Source organism: Haliotis rubra, unplaced genomic scaffold, assembly GCF_003918875.1.
Source record: "Haliotis rubra isolate DU_JTF1 unplaced genomic scaffold, ASM391887v1 Scf797, whole genome shotgun sequence".
NCBI lineage: Eukaryota > Metazoa > Mollusca > Gastropoda > Lepetellida > Haliotidae > Haliotis > Haliotis rubra.
In genome coordinates this window covers 26,735-44,431 of record NW_025767520.1, presented here as the reverse complement: position 1 = coordinate 44,431, position 17,697 = coordinate 26,735, and the positions used below count along the sequence as shown (strand labels likewise).

At 42.4% G+C, this 17,697-nt stretch overlaps 1 protein-coding gene across 7 annotated transcripts in view; it reads right to left on the bottom strand.

The window, feature by feature from the left end:
- Positions 1-17,697, bottom strand: part of LOC124261329 — a 44,493-nt gene that overhangs the window by 5,832 nt on the left and 20,964 nt on the right. For all 7 annotated transcript variants that reach the window (XM_046695638.1, XM_046695635.1, XM_046695639.1 and 4 more), the window contains exons 4-6: positions 17,330-17,463; positions 15,270-15,423; positions 13,069-13,243 (exon numbers count right to left, since the gene is read on the bottom strand). In XM_046695638.1, the coding sequence (XP_046551594.1) occupies positions 13,069-13,243; positions 15,270-15,423; positions 17,330-17,463 (463 nt within the window). The remainder of the gene's footprint in view (positions 1-13,068; positions 13,244-15,269; positions 15,424-17,329; positions 17,464-17,697) is intronic.

Here is a 17,697-nt window from a genome sequence, read left to right as displayed (position 1 = left end):
ACAATTAATAGAATAAAGAGATAAAACTTCACACCAGCCCTCAAAATATAAACAAATAAAACACAATTTTCACTGATATATCAACCTCGCACAGGCGGTTGAATCTTAGCACTAAGGCAATCATGAGTCTATGACACTTGCAGCAGTTGGGTGACTGGGCCTAGAGATCTATTCTGATGCTTGCCCCATTCCACAATAGACCAATCCAGTCTGTCAATCAAGACTGGTGCATGCGTCAATTTTGGCCAATTTTGGCGCGCTGTGTGGATTTGTCACACTTATTTACGGGGTCAAACGATGCCTCAGATGCGATGTGCTTCGAATTATGCCATTTACACTCGCTATATCTATTACATATTGCTGCAATTTGATGTGTGCCTTTAACAAAACCATTATGGTCAAGACAAAAGGAATTGAGGTGGATCAAGGAGCGCGATAGGCCTAAGGATCAGTTAAATGTCTGCACCACCGTTCACGAAACCTACGTCTGCCTGCAGATGAGAATTTGCACGAATTTCCACACTTTTGCACATGTGCAACATCATTACCAATTGATGACAACAAATAGCAGTTTAAGACTTTGCAAGGGCTATAAACACGGACAATTCTTGTAACTACAAAATTGTTTTTGCTTAAGGTTTTAGTCGCTACTGGGCATTGAGCTGGTACGCCATAAAGCTCAAATGAGACGGTGAGAAAGCCGTGACACAATGTAAACAAATCTGACAGCGATCTGATTTCGGTTAAGGTCGACCGAAATAGCAAAAGTTGTTACATTAAAGAACAATGTGGTTGATATTGTTGCCTTCGTTCTTAGATATTCTTTAGGATGTTTTACAGTTTCAAAAGCACAATCTGAAGGCCTACTGCAGTACAGTATCTGTTAATAGTGCAAAATATTTGAGGAGTAATATTTTTGTATTTAAACGGAAATATTGTCAGTGTCAGCAGTTGACTATCACGCAATATCCAAATAACAAAATTAATTCAAATGAGAGTCTATAAAACCATGCCTTAAATATTTCAGAATTTCTATAAGGAGATGGGACCTTGAATTGAATTACCTTACTCCATGTGGATCGGAGACGAACACTATGTGAGAAGAATAGTGACTTTCTGGAATATTGGACAGATTGAAATAAAAGTGTATTTCTTAACTGTGAGAACATTATTTGTTTTGAATTTTTGTTACAACATAATTTTGTTACAATTAGGGGTGAGGTGAGGTGAAATTGGGTTTAACGTTGTGCTTGAGATTATTTCGCTCATATGACGACGTGCATGCGTGTGTATGTGTATGTGCGGCTGCTTGTACTAGCCCAGACTGAAGCTGGTTTTATAGTGCTAGCCCACTGAGATACCATGCCGCAGTGAAGCATGAATACCCCACTCAGACACATTATACTGACTCCGAGCCGATCAGTCCTTGTTGTACCCATTAATGCCGAGCGCCAGGCAGGAACCAACAAGTACCATATGTTAACGTCTTTTGGTATGACGCGGTCGGGGATCGAACCCGCGACCTTCCGCTCTCCAGGCGGACGCTCTAACCACTACACCACGGAGGCAGTCTACAATTAGGGGAGGTACATTGGTACACTTTAGGAGTAATAACATAACTGTCATTTTAATCAGTTCACTGGAAATGATAGCAAGGTATGTTTTAAGAATCTCGCTTCCTTTGTAAACGTGGAAAGGTAATAAAATACATAATATTTTTTTAATCAATTATAAATAATTACTTAATTGACTGGCATTTCAAATTCATGTGATTTAAAGGCAGAACAAGTGTTTGCCATTGATATGGCAATGTCCCCCGCCGCTAAAGAATGGAATATCTATATTTACTACTTTCTATTTTTGGGTCACATACAAGATGCCTGAAATGACTGGTGTCTGCATAATCACCCAATGTAGGCTGTCGACATAACTGAAACATTGGGTGCAATGTTTTATGAGATATCCGCTTTAAAAAGTGGTCAAAGTATCGTGGTGACCTTGAAGATAAGGTCAAGGTCACCCAAAATCAACTGGTGTCTGCGTAATCCCCCAATGTAGGCTGTCACCAAATTTGAAGACACTGGGTACAACATTTCATGAGATATCGCGTTAGCAAGAGTGAAAAGTGTGAAAAGTGTCGTGGTGACCTTGAAGATAAGGTCAAGGTCACCCAAAATCAACTGGTGTCTGCGTAATCCCCCAATGTAGGCTGTCACCAAATTTGAAGACACTGGGTACAACAGTCCATGAGATATCATGTTAACAACAGTTTGAAAAGTGGTCAAAGTGTCGTGGTGACCTTGAAAATAAGGTCAAGGTTACCCAAATCGACTGGTGTCTGCGTAATCCCCTAATGTAGGCTGTCACCAAATTTCAAGACATTGGGTACAACAGTTCATGAGATATTGCGTGAACAAGAGTTGGAAAAGTGGTCAAAGTGTCGTGGTGACCTTGAAAATAAGGTCAAGCTCACGCAAATCGACTGGTGTCTGCGTAATCCCCTAATGTAGGCTGTCACCAAATTTGAAGACATTGGGTACAACAGTTCATGAGATATTATCGTTAACAAGAGTTGGAAAAGTGGTCATGATTCAGTGACCTCTGTCAATAAACTCTCATCATCTCAGTGCTAAGATCATAATGGAATGGGCAGTCAACCAGCATCTGAATAAATCTCCAGGGCTCAGTTATTCGCATGATTGCAAGCGTTAATCATATTATGGAATGGGCCCCGGCAACCGCATCAGAGTAGATCTCAGAGTCAAAAGTGCAAGTGTCATAACTCGCCCCGCCCTTAAGGGGGACCTTTGAAACATGCTCACGCACGAAATCGACTGGTGTCTGCGTAATCCCCTAATGTAGGCTGTCACCAAATTTGAAGACACTGGGTACAACAGTTCATGAGATATCATGTTAACAACAGTTGGAAAAGTGGTCAAAGTGTCGTGGTGACCTTGAAAATAAGGTTAAGCTCACCCAAATCACTTGGTGTTTGTGTAATCCCCAAATGTAGGCTGCCACCAAATTTGAAGACATTGGGTACAACAGTTCATGAGATATTGCGTGAACAAGAGTTGGAAAAGTGGTCAAAGTATCGTGGTGACCTTCAAAATAAGGTCAAGGTCACGCAAATCGACTGGTGTCTGCGTAATCCCCTAATGTAGGCTGACACCAAATTTGAAGACATTGGGTACAACAGTTCATCAGATATCGCGTTAACAAGAATCGGGACCTACGTACGGACGGACGGACGTACATACGGACGGACGGACGCTGCTGAATACATAGGCAAACAAACACTATATACTTATCATGGCAGAACAATCACTTGGTACTTATTAACTAACTTGTTGGCTTTTTAAGATATCTTTGGTATTGTAAATAATATATTTACTGATAAGATTATTCTGAAAGTGATTACTAGTATCATAACTCATAATAAAGTTACTTCAACATCCAGAGAACCTAAAAAAAAAACCAAAGGCTATGTTTTGGTAACACCCTGGTCAGGCATTATTCAGTCTTGGAACAGAATAACTTACAAAATTCTCAGCTGACTTTTCATGTAACTGGAATGAATAATGAAACATATATTTAACCCAGATTTGATGTAATACTTCTTAGAAATCGTCGGCTTTTGGGGGAGGTTACCAATATTTGAAGACTCAGCCAAAGTAGTGTTTATTAAGATGTTGGTTTTGGACAAATTGTTCAAGGTTTGTTGATGGTTATTTGGAAAATGAGCTTCATATTAAATTACACACTGGTTTGCAGGAGGTTTCACCTTCAGGACATTTTCATGTGTGTTTTCCTAAACTTTCGTTATGACTGTTACCAGATTTTGAAACAACTTTAATATATTTCTGATGACACTAGTAAGTATCTGAGAAGAGGAAATAGATCAAAATTAGTTTTATGTCCCTTAGGGATATGGTCTCAGATCCAATAAAACAAAGAGTATCATTGTTTAAGAAGCAATAATGTCAGTATGTAAATTTATTGACAAAATGCTTTGAACTTGGGATATATTCTTGGCACTTTACTTACATTAGTAGTTAGCAGTTGAATATCTTTGAAGAAAAAGCAATATATTTGTATTTTGTGTAACATTCTATTTCAATCCTAGTTAATTGTTTGGATAACTGTCGATCCACTGTTCAAAGATTTTGCATCACAGGTTTCCTATTTCTGGAAGATGGGTCAGTGTACAGGTGCAGACTGTATCCTGGATCTTCTTTGTGTTCTGGTGCTGTGACATACCTGTACATAAATGCTGGCAGTTCATGAAGTCCAGTACTGTGGAAGTTTGTAAATTAGGATTCCACAACAAAGTACACATAGAAAAATAAATTGGAAAGGGTGATTGAAAAAATGGAGTTCCTTATATTCAGTGTCATTTTTGGATGGTGTACTGATTTTGAAGAGGGAAATTTTAGTAGTAGTAGTAGTAGTAGTAGTAGTCGTAGTAGTAGACGGGAAAATGTAATTTTTAGAGTAAAATTGATATTTTATACTTATCCTGACTCATGCTCTTTTGCTTGTCTTCTTCTTCTTGCGAACATAGTGGAACACTTGTATCTCCTTATTTGAAGCTCCCTTCAAAATAAAATCACTAATTGGTACTCACCACGAGTTGCTCCCCTTTGTCTCCCCTGGCGGGAAAAGGTGTCGCCACCCTCTGGCCATGTGCTCCCACTCTCTCCTGATTTGTGAGCCCAACACTTGAATTTACAGGAAATCCAAAGTGTTATGTGGGGAGGATGGGAGGAGCTAACCTCATGAGTCAGGATAAGTATAAAAATATCAATTTTACTCTAAAAATTACATATTTTTCCTTATCCTGACTCATGCTCTTTACTTGTAGCATCCCTACGGACGAGGAGGTGGGTAACAGAATACTTTGGATTTATAATTAGTGATTTTTGTATAGATATACTGTAATATCCCCTCTGAGAACTTCATGAAGCCTTAGATTTAGGATGTTTCCTGTATAAAACCATAGGTTATATAAAAGCCATTAAGAGAATTACATTATGAATATATTGAACAATACATATAAATTATATATATATATATATAGGTGACTCTGATAGAGGCACTGAAATTGACTATATCAGGAAGTATATGCTTAAAGTAGAATACTTAAGCTGAACATATATACATAGCCCTAAAACTCCTTAGGGTTATAAGCTAGATGAGTATGTATAAAATACATATTAATCTTGTGAGGCTAATATTTTAACATCACGAGGGACTGTCAGTTGCTGGCGAGCTTTTGGACCAGTGGTCCCAGAGAAATGGTGAATGCCAGAGACATCTTCTGTAGTGATGTCTCTTAGGTGATGATTAGCAAATACCATGTTAGATTTCCAATAGCATCCTTCCATAATCGTGTTCAAGGAACAGTTACACGTGTAGAAGGCGAGGGTAGAGGCCAGTGCCCTGATCTCATGTGGGATTTGATGCTGTTGGTGGGTCCAAGCCTGCTGCCTTGTAGGCACGGGAGAATGACAGTCCTTATCCAAATAGATATTGTGGTCCGTGACACTTCTGTTTTGATTCGTGGCGATAATGGGATGAATAAACGTTTGAGAAATCTTCTCCTTTGTTTTGGATGGATTCAGTAAATAAACTTTGAAGCTCTTACGGACACAGTGATAGGTCTTGTGTATCTTGTGATCCGAGAATAGAGGATAAGCATAGGATGTGGAATAATCTGTCTGGTTGACCTGGCAGTTGATTCTTTGCAATGAAATCCCATCTTAATCCGAGAATGCTTTCTGTGTTATGATTGTCATCAAACTGTATCCTCTCGTAATCCAGAGCGTGAATTTCAGACATTCTTGCTGCTGTGGCTAGCGATAGTAGAAACAATGTTTTCTGTGAGAGAAATTCAAAGTTTGTCGATTCAAAGGGATTCATAGACCTCACTCTAAGCGTGAGGTGTTGTAACACTACATTCAGATCCCAAGCTGGGCGTGAACTTCCGCTTTTGGTCCTCCAATGGAAAGCTTCGTGAAGTAAGGCCAGTAACTCTGGAGATCTTGTCAATTTGACACCCGTTCTCATGGTGATTACAGAGCTAAAGCTGGCAAGATATGTTGATATCGTTGAACCTTTTAAATGTTTGTTTTGCATGTAGGTAACACAAATAGTCTGCCACTTGAGGTTGTGAAGCCTCTCTTGCTGTAAACCCTTTCTTTGTTGCATAATTTTTGAAACTGTGCCACTTTGTCGCCGTACAAGTTACGAGTTGAATATAACGTAAGGCAAAGCGTGGACTACTTTTGCCGCCCTGGCAGAATATCCTCTTGTTTAAACACATTTGTATACAGTCCATACGTGTAGTTGGAACATTGCTGGGTTTCCGTGCACTTGTTTGGTGTGAGGATGAATTAACAGGTTTGGCGCTTGGGCAGCTCCAGTGTTGGTTGACCGATTTCTTGAATTAGTATAGGAAACCGTTACTTTCTGGCCGACCAGTAAGTAGCGACCAAAGTGAGTTGTGGCTCTGTGTTTGTCTGATTTTCTGTAATACTTGAGGTATTATTGCTGGCAGCGTGCGCGTGCACGCATGAGAGGCCTTCCATGATAGACTTAAATCCGTTGCCCAAGCTTGGGGTCTGGGACTGGTGACCTACGAATGTCGGTAGCTGATTGTTGAATCGCGTGGCGAATAGGTCTATTAGCGGCTCCTAATTGCTTGATTATCTGTGCAAAAATTTCCGGTTGATCATCCACTCTGTCGGTGATGGTAGATGAGGCCGAGAGAAGCGTCTGCTAGTATATTTCTGGCTCGAGGAATGTGCACTGCTCTGACTTTATGTAGATTTAGATCTTGTATTAATCGAACAGTTGAAAGCTTAGGTTCAAAAGGTTCATCGATCTCGTTGAGCCTTGCTTGTTTATGTAGAAACGCCACTGTCAATTGTGTCTGTATGGATCATTAGGCGCCATTTTGTAGAAATGTATGCTCCAATGTAGAATGGCATTGATTACAGCTTTCATTTCTAGACTGTTTATATGGAGTTTGCATTCTTGCTGATTCCATAACCCTGATATCGTGTGGTTGGTGAGATGAGCTCCCCAACCTTGGAGTAACTGGCGTCTACATACAGATGGGTTTTGTATTCCTGCTCTGCTAAACAAATCCCTTCGCCAGACATTCGATTTCTTGGTCCACCATAGTAGATGTGGTCTGAGATGTTTACGTTAGACTGAATGGTTGTACATCGTTGAGATGTCGTTGATGAGGACCTGTAGGGGCGTTAACTGTAATCTGCCTGTGACAGTCATGTCTTGGGCTGATGTGAGAAGACCTAGTAGGCTCTGCCATTGTCGCGCAGTGGTAGCGGAGAGAGTAGAAGCTGGTGGAATAGTCTGTTGTATCTTGAGCCAGCGGTCTTCTGGTACCATAATACGGTTCGCGATTTGTGATGAATCGAATACCTAGGAACTGTAGGTCTTACTGATGATGGTACTAGGTCCGACTTGCGTAAGTTTACTAACCAACCTAGTTGTGTTAGTAGCTTTATGATGTAATTTAACTGTAGTTTGAGGCACGCAGTGGATCTTGATCTACTTGTATCCCGTCGTCGAGGTAAAAAGCGCCTCGCGTAGCCCTTAGCGATGTAGAAATTTGATAATCGGTTTACGTTATCCTGCATTGAATAGCCAGGGGGCTGATGATATTCGAATGGGAGTACTTTCCACTGGTAATGTAGCCCTTCTAGAGTAAATCGTGGGTATTTCCTGGAATCGGGATGAATGGGGATGTGCAAGTAGGCATCCTGTAGATCTATGCTGCCCATGTAGTCCATAGGGCCGAATCATCTGGCGTAACTGAGGTAAATGTATCATCTTGAAACTTACGGTGGTTTCGCGTAGATAGTTCTTGTTGAAAAAGCTCATGTTGTAGATGAGTCTGTATTTCTCCGTGGAGTTTTCTTGGGAACTAGGAAAACTGGGGAGTAGAAACCTGGTTGACGTTTGCTTGATCTATTACTTCTATGGCCTGTTTGGATAGGAGTGATGAGACAGCCTCTTTATCTTTGGTAGTTGTTAAACTTATGCAATCGAACTTGGGGGTTTGATTGTCAGCGGAGGCTTGTCCTGTAGGGGATCACGAAATCCGTGTTGAATAATGTTGGAGGCGTAAGGATCTTGCAGTATTCCCCAGTTTTCCAGTGTAGTTGGGCGTCCACCCACTTGAGCTGGTTGTACTGGAGCGGCTGGGGTGGAAGACTCCAGTCGTTCGAACCTGTGTTTCAGCGTCTATAATTGCGGGAACCTCTGGGTGTCCTGCCTCTTCCTGATCCTCCTCTATAGTTGCCATATGGGCGGCGAAAAGAATCTTTACCTCTAGAGCTGGCTATCTTCCTGTCTCTTGCTCTTTGTAGGCCCGTGAACTTAGATCTGCCTGAGTATCTTTGTGAAGTCTGACGAATGGCAGCTGGCTAGTGTGTCCATCGATCTAATCATAAGGACTTCCCTGGAATCCTTAGAGACTTCCTTGGCGACCTTGTCGATTTCTCCGTCAAAGATGGATGTTGTGCGACCAGGGGCTGTATAAAAGTGGGGCTGTAAAGTTCTCCCCAATTACAGAGGAGGAGGAGGCCTTGACTGACGAGCTAAGGTCAGTGCTGCTGAAACAGATGTAAGATGATCCGTTAAAACTGCTGATCTTTCTTTTGCATAAGTAAGGCAGAATAAATCATTCTATCATCTTCCGTACGTGGAATCCGGAATCTAGTAATAAGAGTCTCATTGATCGTCCTAGATCTATTTAACCCAAAGAACATCGTCTGCGTCATGGTTTCTATATGAGCCAACTTGCGATCATCCATCTTGTAAATCTTGTTCTTTACATAAGCTGATGATCTTATAGTTCTCATCGATGTCCTGGGCCTTGTAGAAGGAGTCCATGTTATCGTGGAGAACTTCTTGGCTTGAAAGTTGGGTAGATGTGGTATCTGAACTTTTCGTGCTTTCTGGAAAGCTGCATCTAGATTCTGTGGCACTGCGCAATCCAGATCGTCGAGGTAGAAGTGATTGCATCTGGATCATCTTCCTTCATCAAATCGTCTGAGCTGTATTGCCACTTTTAGATGGTGATGTGAGATCTAGGTTATTGACCATCAATACCGTATCTCTGCATCAGAAAATATGATTCCTCCATCATCCTCAAAACCATCATCATTAATAAATTGTAGATGCTCTTAGGGACTGCGTGTAGCTGTCTGTATATCTGATGAGGTTTGTGGCGATCTAGTTGACTTGTGCGCTCTATGTGGAGATCTGATGGGTGATCGACCTGGTGATGAGCGGGTGGAGATGCGTCTATGGGATGATCTTCTCGAGACTTGTGAGTGAATGTTGATAGCCCGAAGCTCTTCGGCAGTCCCTCGATGTTCTTCTAGACGATGAAGATCTGGAATCATATGTCCTTCGCGAATGCCTTAGCGAAGCTTCATTGCGTCGGTCGAGGATCGATGATATGACCTTCGCGAAGGCTTCGTGATGTCTGATGGTCTGAGTCCATATCTAGAGATGAAATCGAAGATGGTGATGATCTCTCCGCTGCCGGCCTTAGGCGAAGAGCTGTACATCTAGGTCCTTCCGTCAAGGTGGTGCGGGACTTCGCCGCGAAGGTGACATCGTCTTGGCTGCTCGTTGGCGGGGGTGCCTCTGGGGTGCTGTTCACGTTGGAGCCTTGGAAAACTTTCGGACCCTGCTTGCGCGGTTTGTAGTGGTCCTCCATGATGTTCATAATCTGCGCATCATGTCTTCTGGGATGATCTGTGGCGAAGTCGTCGGCGTCTTTTCTGCGATGGGGTTCACATCAATGGCGTCTGGCGATCGGTGTAGAGAGCATCAGGCTGCATGGAGATCTCTGCAGAAGTCACAGTCGCTGACACCGATTAAACTTCTTCTGCCGTAAGTGGGGATGATTATCGGCTGATCATCGTAGAGGCCCAACTCTGCTGCTGGAGCGATCTCGGCTGAAAAGTTCTTGCTGTCTTCGTGAATTTCCCTTTGGAAGTCTGCGCTGCCCTGGAATTGTCCTCAATCTGCGTTGAGGCGGCGATGAGGCCCTCTTAGACTTAGTCTGCAATGGCGGGATGTCTGGGGAGGCGGTCGTTTCTTCCGAGTAGCGGACTCGTCCCCACGTTCCTCTGCCGCAGGGTCTCTAGCAGAACACCAGGCGGGAGAGGTCGATCGCTAGCAGCTGACTGGAAGGAATATCTGGACTCTCTGCCATGTTTTGCCCTTGTTTGCGTGATCTATCTGCAGCACGTCTTAAGACATAAAGATGATATTTATTAAATGCAGAATGAGATAAATTAATGCAGTAACTGCAGCGTGAATTAAGCACACGCGTAGAACAACTAGGGCATATTACATGTGGATCGGAGGCAGAAAAGCGTAATCTACAAATCGTACAGATTTTCATGAGCGTAAAGCTAGCTGAACAATCACGAATACATTGAATAAACGGTAGAAATCGATAATTAATCAATACAAATAGTAAAGGATACTAGCTATACCTCTATAGTAACCTATGAGAGGTAAAAACTAAGAGATTATCAAAGGATATGTGTGTAAGGAGACACAAGGCGCTCTCACATCCTGCTCACTGGGCGAAGAAGGAGAGAGTGAAGCACATGGCCAGAGGGTGGCGACACCTTTTCCCGCCAGGGGAGACAAAGGGGAGCAACTCGTGGTGAGTACCAATTAGTGATTTTATTTTGAAGGGAGCTTCAAATAAGGAGATACAAGTGTTCCACTATGTTCGCAAGAAGAAGAAGACAAGCAAAAGAGCATGAGTCAGGATAAGGAAAAATTATTTTCTTCTGCTTTGTTCATTAAAAGGTAGAGTTTTCACATTATTGATTTGACTAAATTTGAACAAAGGACAAAATAATGCAGGCGCGGTGTAGACAATCTCTTTATACATGTGTAGATACCGACACGATCTGCAATTTGAACATGTGGTTGTGTTCACGGTTTTTATAAAATTACGATGGGAATCTTTGAGAGAAAAATACAACCAAACAACATAATTCAGTTACCCTTCCCCTGCTAATATCTTAGGCGGACGTGAATTGCCAGAAACATTATTTGGTTCGAAAGAAAATACGCTTCCCACTCTGAGCATTTGGCTGAGGCGATTTTTCATCAGGGATGTAACTCATTTTCACTCGCCAATTGCAATCTGTCAACTAAAATATATTAAAAATAAAGTACGTATAAACATTCCTCTTTAAATATCATTCACAAACGGAAGATACCAAAGTACCACAAGCAGAATTCATCAACAACGTTCACAATCATGTACGTTTAGCCGGCGCCGGCGGTGACGCCATTGTGATTAGTCAGTGGTTGTCCCCCCTAACGTCAAAAACGAAGTGGGCGGGGCTTATGAGTCTATGACACTTGCAGCAGTGAGGTGACTGGGGCTGGAGATCTACTCTGATGCCGGTTGCCTGGGGCCCATTCCATAATATGATCGTAACGCTAGGCAATCATGAGTCTGTGAAAGTGTACGAGAGTTATGACACTTGCTGCATTGAAATAACTGAGCCCTGGAGATTTATTCAGATGCTGGTTGCCTGGGGCCCATTCCATAATATGATCTTAGCACTGAGATGATAGAGAGTTTATGACAGAGTACTGGAATCATGACACTTTCAGCACTCCAATCAGGTTGTGGAGTGGGTCCTCCAACACCTGCTCTGATGATTTCCAGGCAACATCACATGACGAGAATATTGCTGTTAAACAACAAAGAGATATGAGTGAATGAGACCCATGCTGTGTAAATAATCAAGTCAGGACCAGACAAGCCAGTGATGGTCATTGTGTAAATAATCAAGTCAGGACCAGACAGTCAGCCAAGTCAGGACCAGATTGTGTAAATAATCAAGTCAAGCCAGTAAATAATCAAGATGGTCATTGTGTAAATAATCAAGTCAGGACCAGACAAGCCAGTGATGGTCATTGTGTAAATAATCAAGTCAGGACCAGACAAGCCAGTGATGGTCATTGTGTAAATAATCAAGTCAGGACCAGACAAGCCAGTGATGTCATTGTGTAAATAATCAAGTCAGGACCAGACAAGCCAGTGATGTCATTGTGTAAATAATCAAGACAAGTCAGCACCAGACAAGCCAGTGATGTCATTGTGTAAATAATCAAGTCAGGACCAGACAAGCCAGTGATGTCATTGTGTAAATAATCAAGTCAGGACCAGACAAGCCAGTGATGTCATTGTGTAAATAATCAGTGATGTCATTGTGTAAATAATCAAGTCAGCACCAGACAAGCCAGTGATGTCATTGTGTAAATAATCAAGTCAGGACCAGACAAGCCAGTGATGTCATTGTGTAAATAATCAAGTCAGGACCAGACAAGCCAGTGATGGTCATTGTGTAAATAATCAAGTCAGGACCAGACAAGCCAGTGATGTCATTGTGTAAATAATCAAGTCAGGACCAGACAAGCCAGTGATGGTCATTGTGTAAATAATCAAGTCAGGACCAGACAAGCCAGTGATGGTCATTGTGTAAATAATCAAGTCAGGACCAGACAAGCCAGTGATGTCATTGTGTAAATAATCAAGTCAGGACCAGACAAGCCAGTGATGGTCATTGTGTAAATAATCAAGTCAGGACCAGACAAGCTAGTGATGGTTATTGTGTTAATTATCAAGTCAGCACCAGACAAGCCAGTGATGGTCATTGTGTAAATAATCAAGTCAGGGCCAGACAAGCCAGTGATGGTCATCATGAGTATCGATCCTCACATGTGGTGACATGTGATCAACCAACAACCTGATTCATCTAGTCGCCTTTAATGAAAAGCAAAGGACAATTCTAGCATGGATTCCTGCCCACAGGGAGCACTTCAACACAAATATTTTAAACATTTTAATATATGTCAAGTTTTGTTAAAGCTGCATTTTGTTGAGTTTAGTTTGACAAGCACTTATTGCCATTGTAGCATGTGAATTGGTTTGTGGTACAGGTTCATACGGCAAGTTTGCTGGAAGACTGATGCTATACATACCCTGCAGTTGTTACATCAGCTTTCCTGGACTTCAGCTTGGCCTCCACGAAGTGAATGACCCCTTTATCCTTTGGCCTGCAGCAGAAGCAATCTACCAAAACAATGATGATGATGATGATCACTATCGCAAAGACAATGAGAGCGATGCCCCATGGAGGAACCGGAGGATGTGAACCTGAAAAAAATGAAATGTATATTTTTATAGATATAACGGACAGAATTATAATTAAAACGCCCGAATGTTTTCAGAAATGAGTGGGCCACTGTGACTTGATAATGCCCCCAAATTGCTTGACGACGGGCCATTATCACGCCTGTCATTAGGTGACGTCATAAGGAGCTCGGCATGTTCTACAGCGTGTTTGAACTTGGGTTTAATATTGACGACATTTCTGACTCACATTCTTCATATGTACCTATTTCCAGTTCTGGTGCCATTATGCACTTTCTTGCCGGTGCCAACCTCAAAAATTGTACCATAACTTACAACATGCAACAATGAAAACATCAACTTGAACTCTAATGTTGTTGAGCACTGAAAAATATGGCGGCTGGAAGTATGGGCAAAGGCCAAGGTCGAATGTCGTCACGCTCAATCTGTTTTGTTCTATGATGTTCTATTTTGTCTAGGAACTGCAAGTTGCCCAACACCAGGCCAGGCTGACCCTCAAGTTTCAGTAAAATATACTTCAAAGGATGGTACAAAACAAGACTTGAGTTTTGATTGATGTTTTAAACAATTTCCACAAAACAATGTTCAGTCAAAGTGTGAAGGTGGGAACAAAATAATTTTAACAAACACAATTGGCATATGCTTAAGCCAGAGAACATATTGGTAGCTGTATGCTAAGCCTAACCATTATGGGGCTTGGTGATTCGTTTCTGGTGTATTCTTGCGTTCAACCACCTAGTTTTAAGGTTATTTTAGGTTTAGTTAATATATCTGCGATGTCACCATGATACTGTCACTACATGTATGACTCACTGTTATTTGTAGTGGCCATGCTGTCTACTAACGCGACCTTTGTTACATGATACAGAAAACCCAGTGTTCCAGGAAGGTGAGGTGAGGTGAGGTGAAATTGGGTTTAACGTCGTACTTGAGAATATTTCGCTCATATGACGATGTGCATGCGGGTGTGTGTATGTGCGGCAGATTGTACTAGCCCAGACTGAAGCTGGTTTTATAGTGCTAGCTCACTGATATACCATGCCGCAGTGAAGCATCAACACCCCACTCAGACACATTATACTGACTCCGAGCCGACCAGTCCTTGTTGTACCCATTAATGCCGAGAGCCAGGCAGGGACCAACAAGTGCCATATTTTAACGTCTTTTGATATGACGCAGAGGGGATCGAACCTGCGACCTTCCGCTCTCTTCGCGGACACTCTAACCACTACACCACGGAGGCGGTCTATGTGTTCCAGGAAAGGCCAAAGTACTCCCAAACTTCCTGATCACCTTCTTGTGTAAACAATTTGAGAACTTCTGTAAATAAAGTGTTATATTTATTTAATTATAGTAAAAAATGATCCTAGCTTTACAGTAAGTAAGGCTATCTATATCTATGTTGTATTTTGAAAAAAATTGGAATGAATTTGGCTTTGTCGGAATGGCGGGAATCCACATGCATTTTGATAAATTCGGGAGGGTTGGCATCTCTGCTGGCGTGCATCAATGAGAAAAGATTCCTCCAAGCTCCTGTAATCTGCCCCCAACTCTGTGGGACAACTGATACAGGGGGGATAACGACACACCCTGGGTTGTACTGATAGTGACCCCCATCTACCCCTCTTCTCCCCCGACCCCCATCCACACCTGAGTGAATACTTCAGCTGCCAGTAAACATGGTAAACCTGTATTTCAATATAGTCAAACACAATTGTGTCAAACACTCATGAATCAAACATACAGTTGTCTTGAGGTGAAAGCTTGGCCCATTTGTAACTGCCTGCCTGTTGTATGCATGTTCTTACCACGTTAAGAAACATTAAATTCATCCATGAAAAGTGATCCATGAGTGAGTGAGTGAGGAGCTTTTAGGAACATTCCAGCAATATCTCGATGGGGGACACCAGAAATTGCCTTCACATGTGGGGAATCAAACTGGGTCTTCAGAGTGACGACATGAACGTTTTAACCACTAGGCTACCCCACTGCCCGGATACAGCCCTAATGCCTACACTTAGCTACTTACATATTTTGGTCTTCTTATTGGAGGGTGTGTAACACTGGGCGGCTGGCCCGGTGACACTGCATTCCAGTTCCCCACCTGTAGGGGCATCATCAAGTTCTACCTCATCATTTTCTTTGTACTGGTCAGATGTGAAACTGTAGCTGTTCTCGGCCATCTGAAAATATCCACATAACAGGTGACATAATTGACTGAGTGGTCTGGCTCAGAGAATTTGTTATCATACTCTGAGTGAGTGGGTGAATTTAGTTTTACGCTGCTTTTAGCAACATTCCATCAATATCAAGGGGAACACCTGAAACGGGATTCAGATATTGTACCCATGTGGGGAATCGAACCCTGATATTCAGCGTGACGAGCGAACACCTTAACCACTCAGCTACCCTACCGCCCTTATCAACACTATCTATGCAAACATGGTAAAGGTTGAAATTGTCTGCGTGGTATTCACAACAAGAAGACAAAGTCATCAATATCCCCCGCAATGGCAAAATACTCTTCATGAATATATCTACGAGTTATGATTATGTCAAATATTTAGGTGTGTATATAGAAAAATGGAAGGAGAGTATTGAAAGGTTTTTAAAGTTCTGCTCCAGAAAGGAGCACTATCACCAATTTCAGTCTATGTCAAACTTGTTGCCATGGAAATGCCAAAAATATTTCATTCAGAATTCCAAAACTACCAAAAAGGAACCAGTACACCACCAGACCAATCTATGTGTCAAGTTTGGTGAAGAAATAGTGAACGGTTTTAGAGTTCAGCTCAGGAAAAGAGCACTACCACCAATTTCAGGCTAAGTCAAACTTGCTTTAAGCAATATTGTAGCAATATCACGGCAGGGGACACCAGAAATGGGCTTCAGACATATTGTACCCATGTGAGGAATCGAACCCTCACAGCTTCTCAACAATCAGACTCACACATGGGGGAGTGGTCCAACACAAGAACAGCATCTGAACAATCAGACTCACACATGGGGGAGCTGGTCCAACACAGGAACAGTATCAGAACAATCAGACTCACACATGGGGGAGTGGTCCAACACAGGAACAGCATCTGAACAATCAGACTCACACATGGATGAGTGGTCCAACACAGGAACAGCTTCTCAACAATCACTCACACACAGAATAGTGGTCCAACACAGGAACAGCATCTGAACAATCAGACTCACACATGGGTGAGTGGTCCAACACAGGAACAGCTTCTCAACAATCAGACTCACACATGGGGGAGTGGTCCAACACAGGAACAGCTTCTCAACAATCACTCACACACAGAATAGTGGTCCAACACAGGAACAGCATCGGAACAATCAGACTCACACATGGGGAGTGGTCCAACACAGGAACAGCATCTGAACAATCAGACTCACACATGGGTGAGTGGTCCAACACAGGAACAGCTTCTCAACAATCACTCACACACAGAATAGTGGTCCAACACAGGAACAGCATCTGAACAATCAGACTCACACATGGGGAGTGGTCCAACACAGGAACAGCTTCTCAACAATCAGACTCACACATGGGGTGGTCCAACACAGGAACAGCTTCTCAACAATCACTCACACACAGAATAGTGGTCCAACACAGGAACAGCATCGGAACAATCAGACTCACACATGGGGGAGTGGTCCAACACAGGAACAGCTTCTCAACAATCAGACTCACACATGGGGGAGTGGTCCAACACAGGAACAGCTCAACAATCAGACTCACACATTGGGGAGTGGTCCAACACAGGAACAGTATCAGAACAATCAGACTCACACATGGGGGAGTGGTCCAACACAGGAACAGCATCAGAACAATCACACTCACACATGGGGGAGTGGTCCAACACAGGAACAGCTTCTCAACAATCAGACTCACACACGGGGCAGTGGTCCAACACAGGAACAGCATCAGAACAATCAGACTCACACATGGGGGATTGGTCCAACACAGGAACAGCATCAGAACAATCACACTCACACATGGGTGTGTGGTCCAACACAAGAACAGCATATTTGACTCTTTGATAAATATGTATATTTGACAGACATAATTTGTCTCACCCTGATAGTAATGTTGACATTTGCATCCTCTTGAAAACCTTCACATAATGTTTGCGGACGGAAAGTTTTCGGGATGTGGATGCAGTTGTCTGAGTCAGGCGACGGAGGTGCAGGAGTTGGGGACTGTCTTACATCTGAAATTAGGAAAAATCAAACTGAACCATGAGCATTTCTAGAAATATATTCACAGCTATAAGTAACACTAAACACACACACACCTAAGTCTCTGTAACTACCTAGAGTCTAAAGGAAGTTAAGTCACCATGTCATGTGATCTTAGAGTGAGTGAGTAAGATATCATACTGCTTGTAGCAATATTCCAGCAATATCACAGTAGGGGAATCCAGAAATGGGCTTCACACATTGTA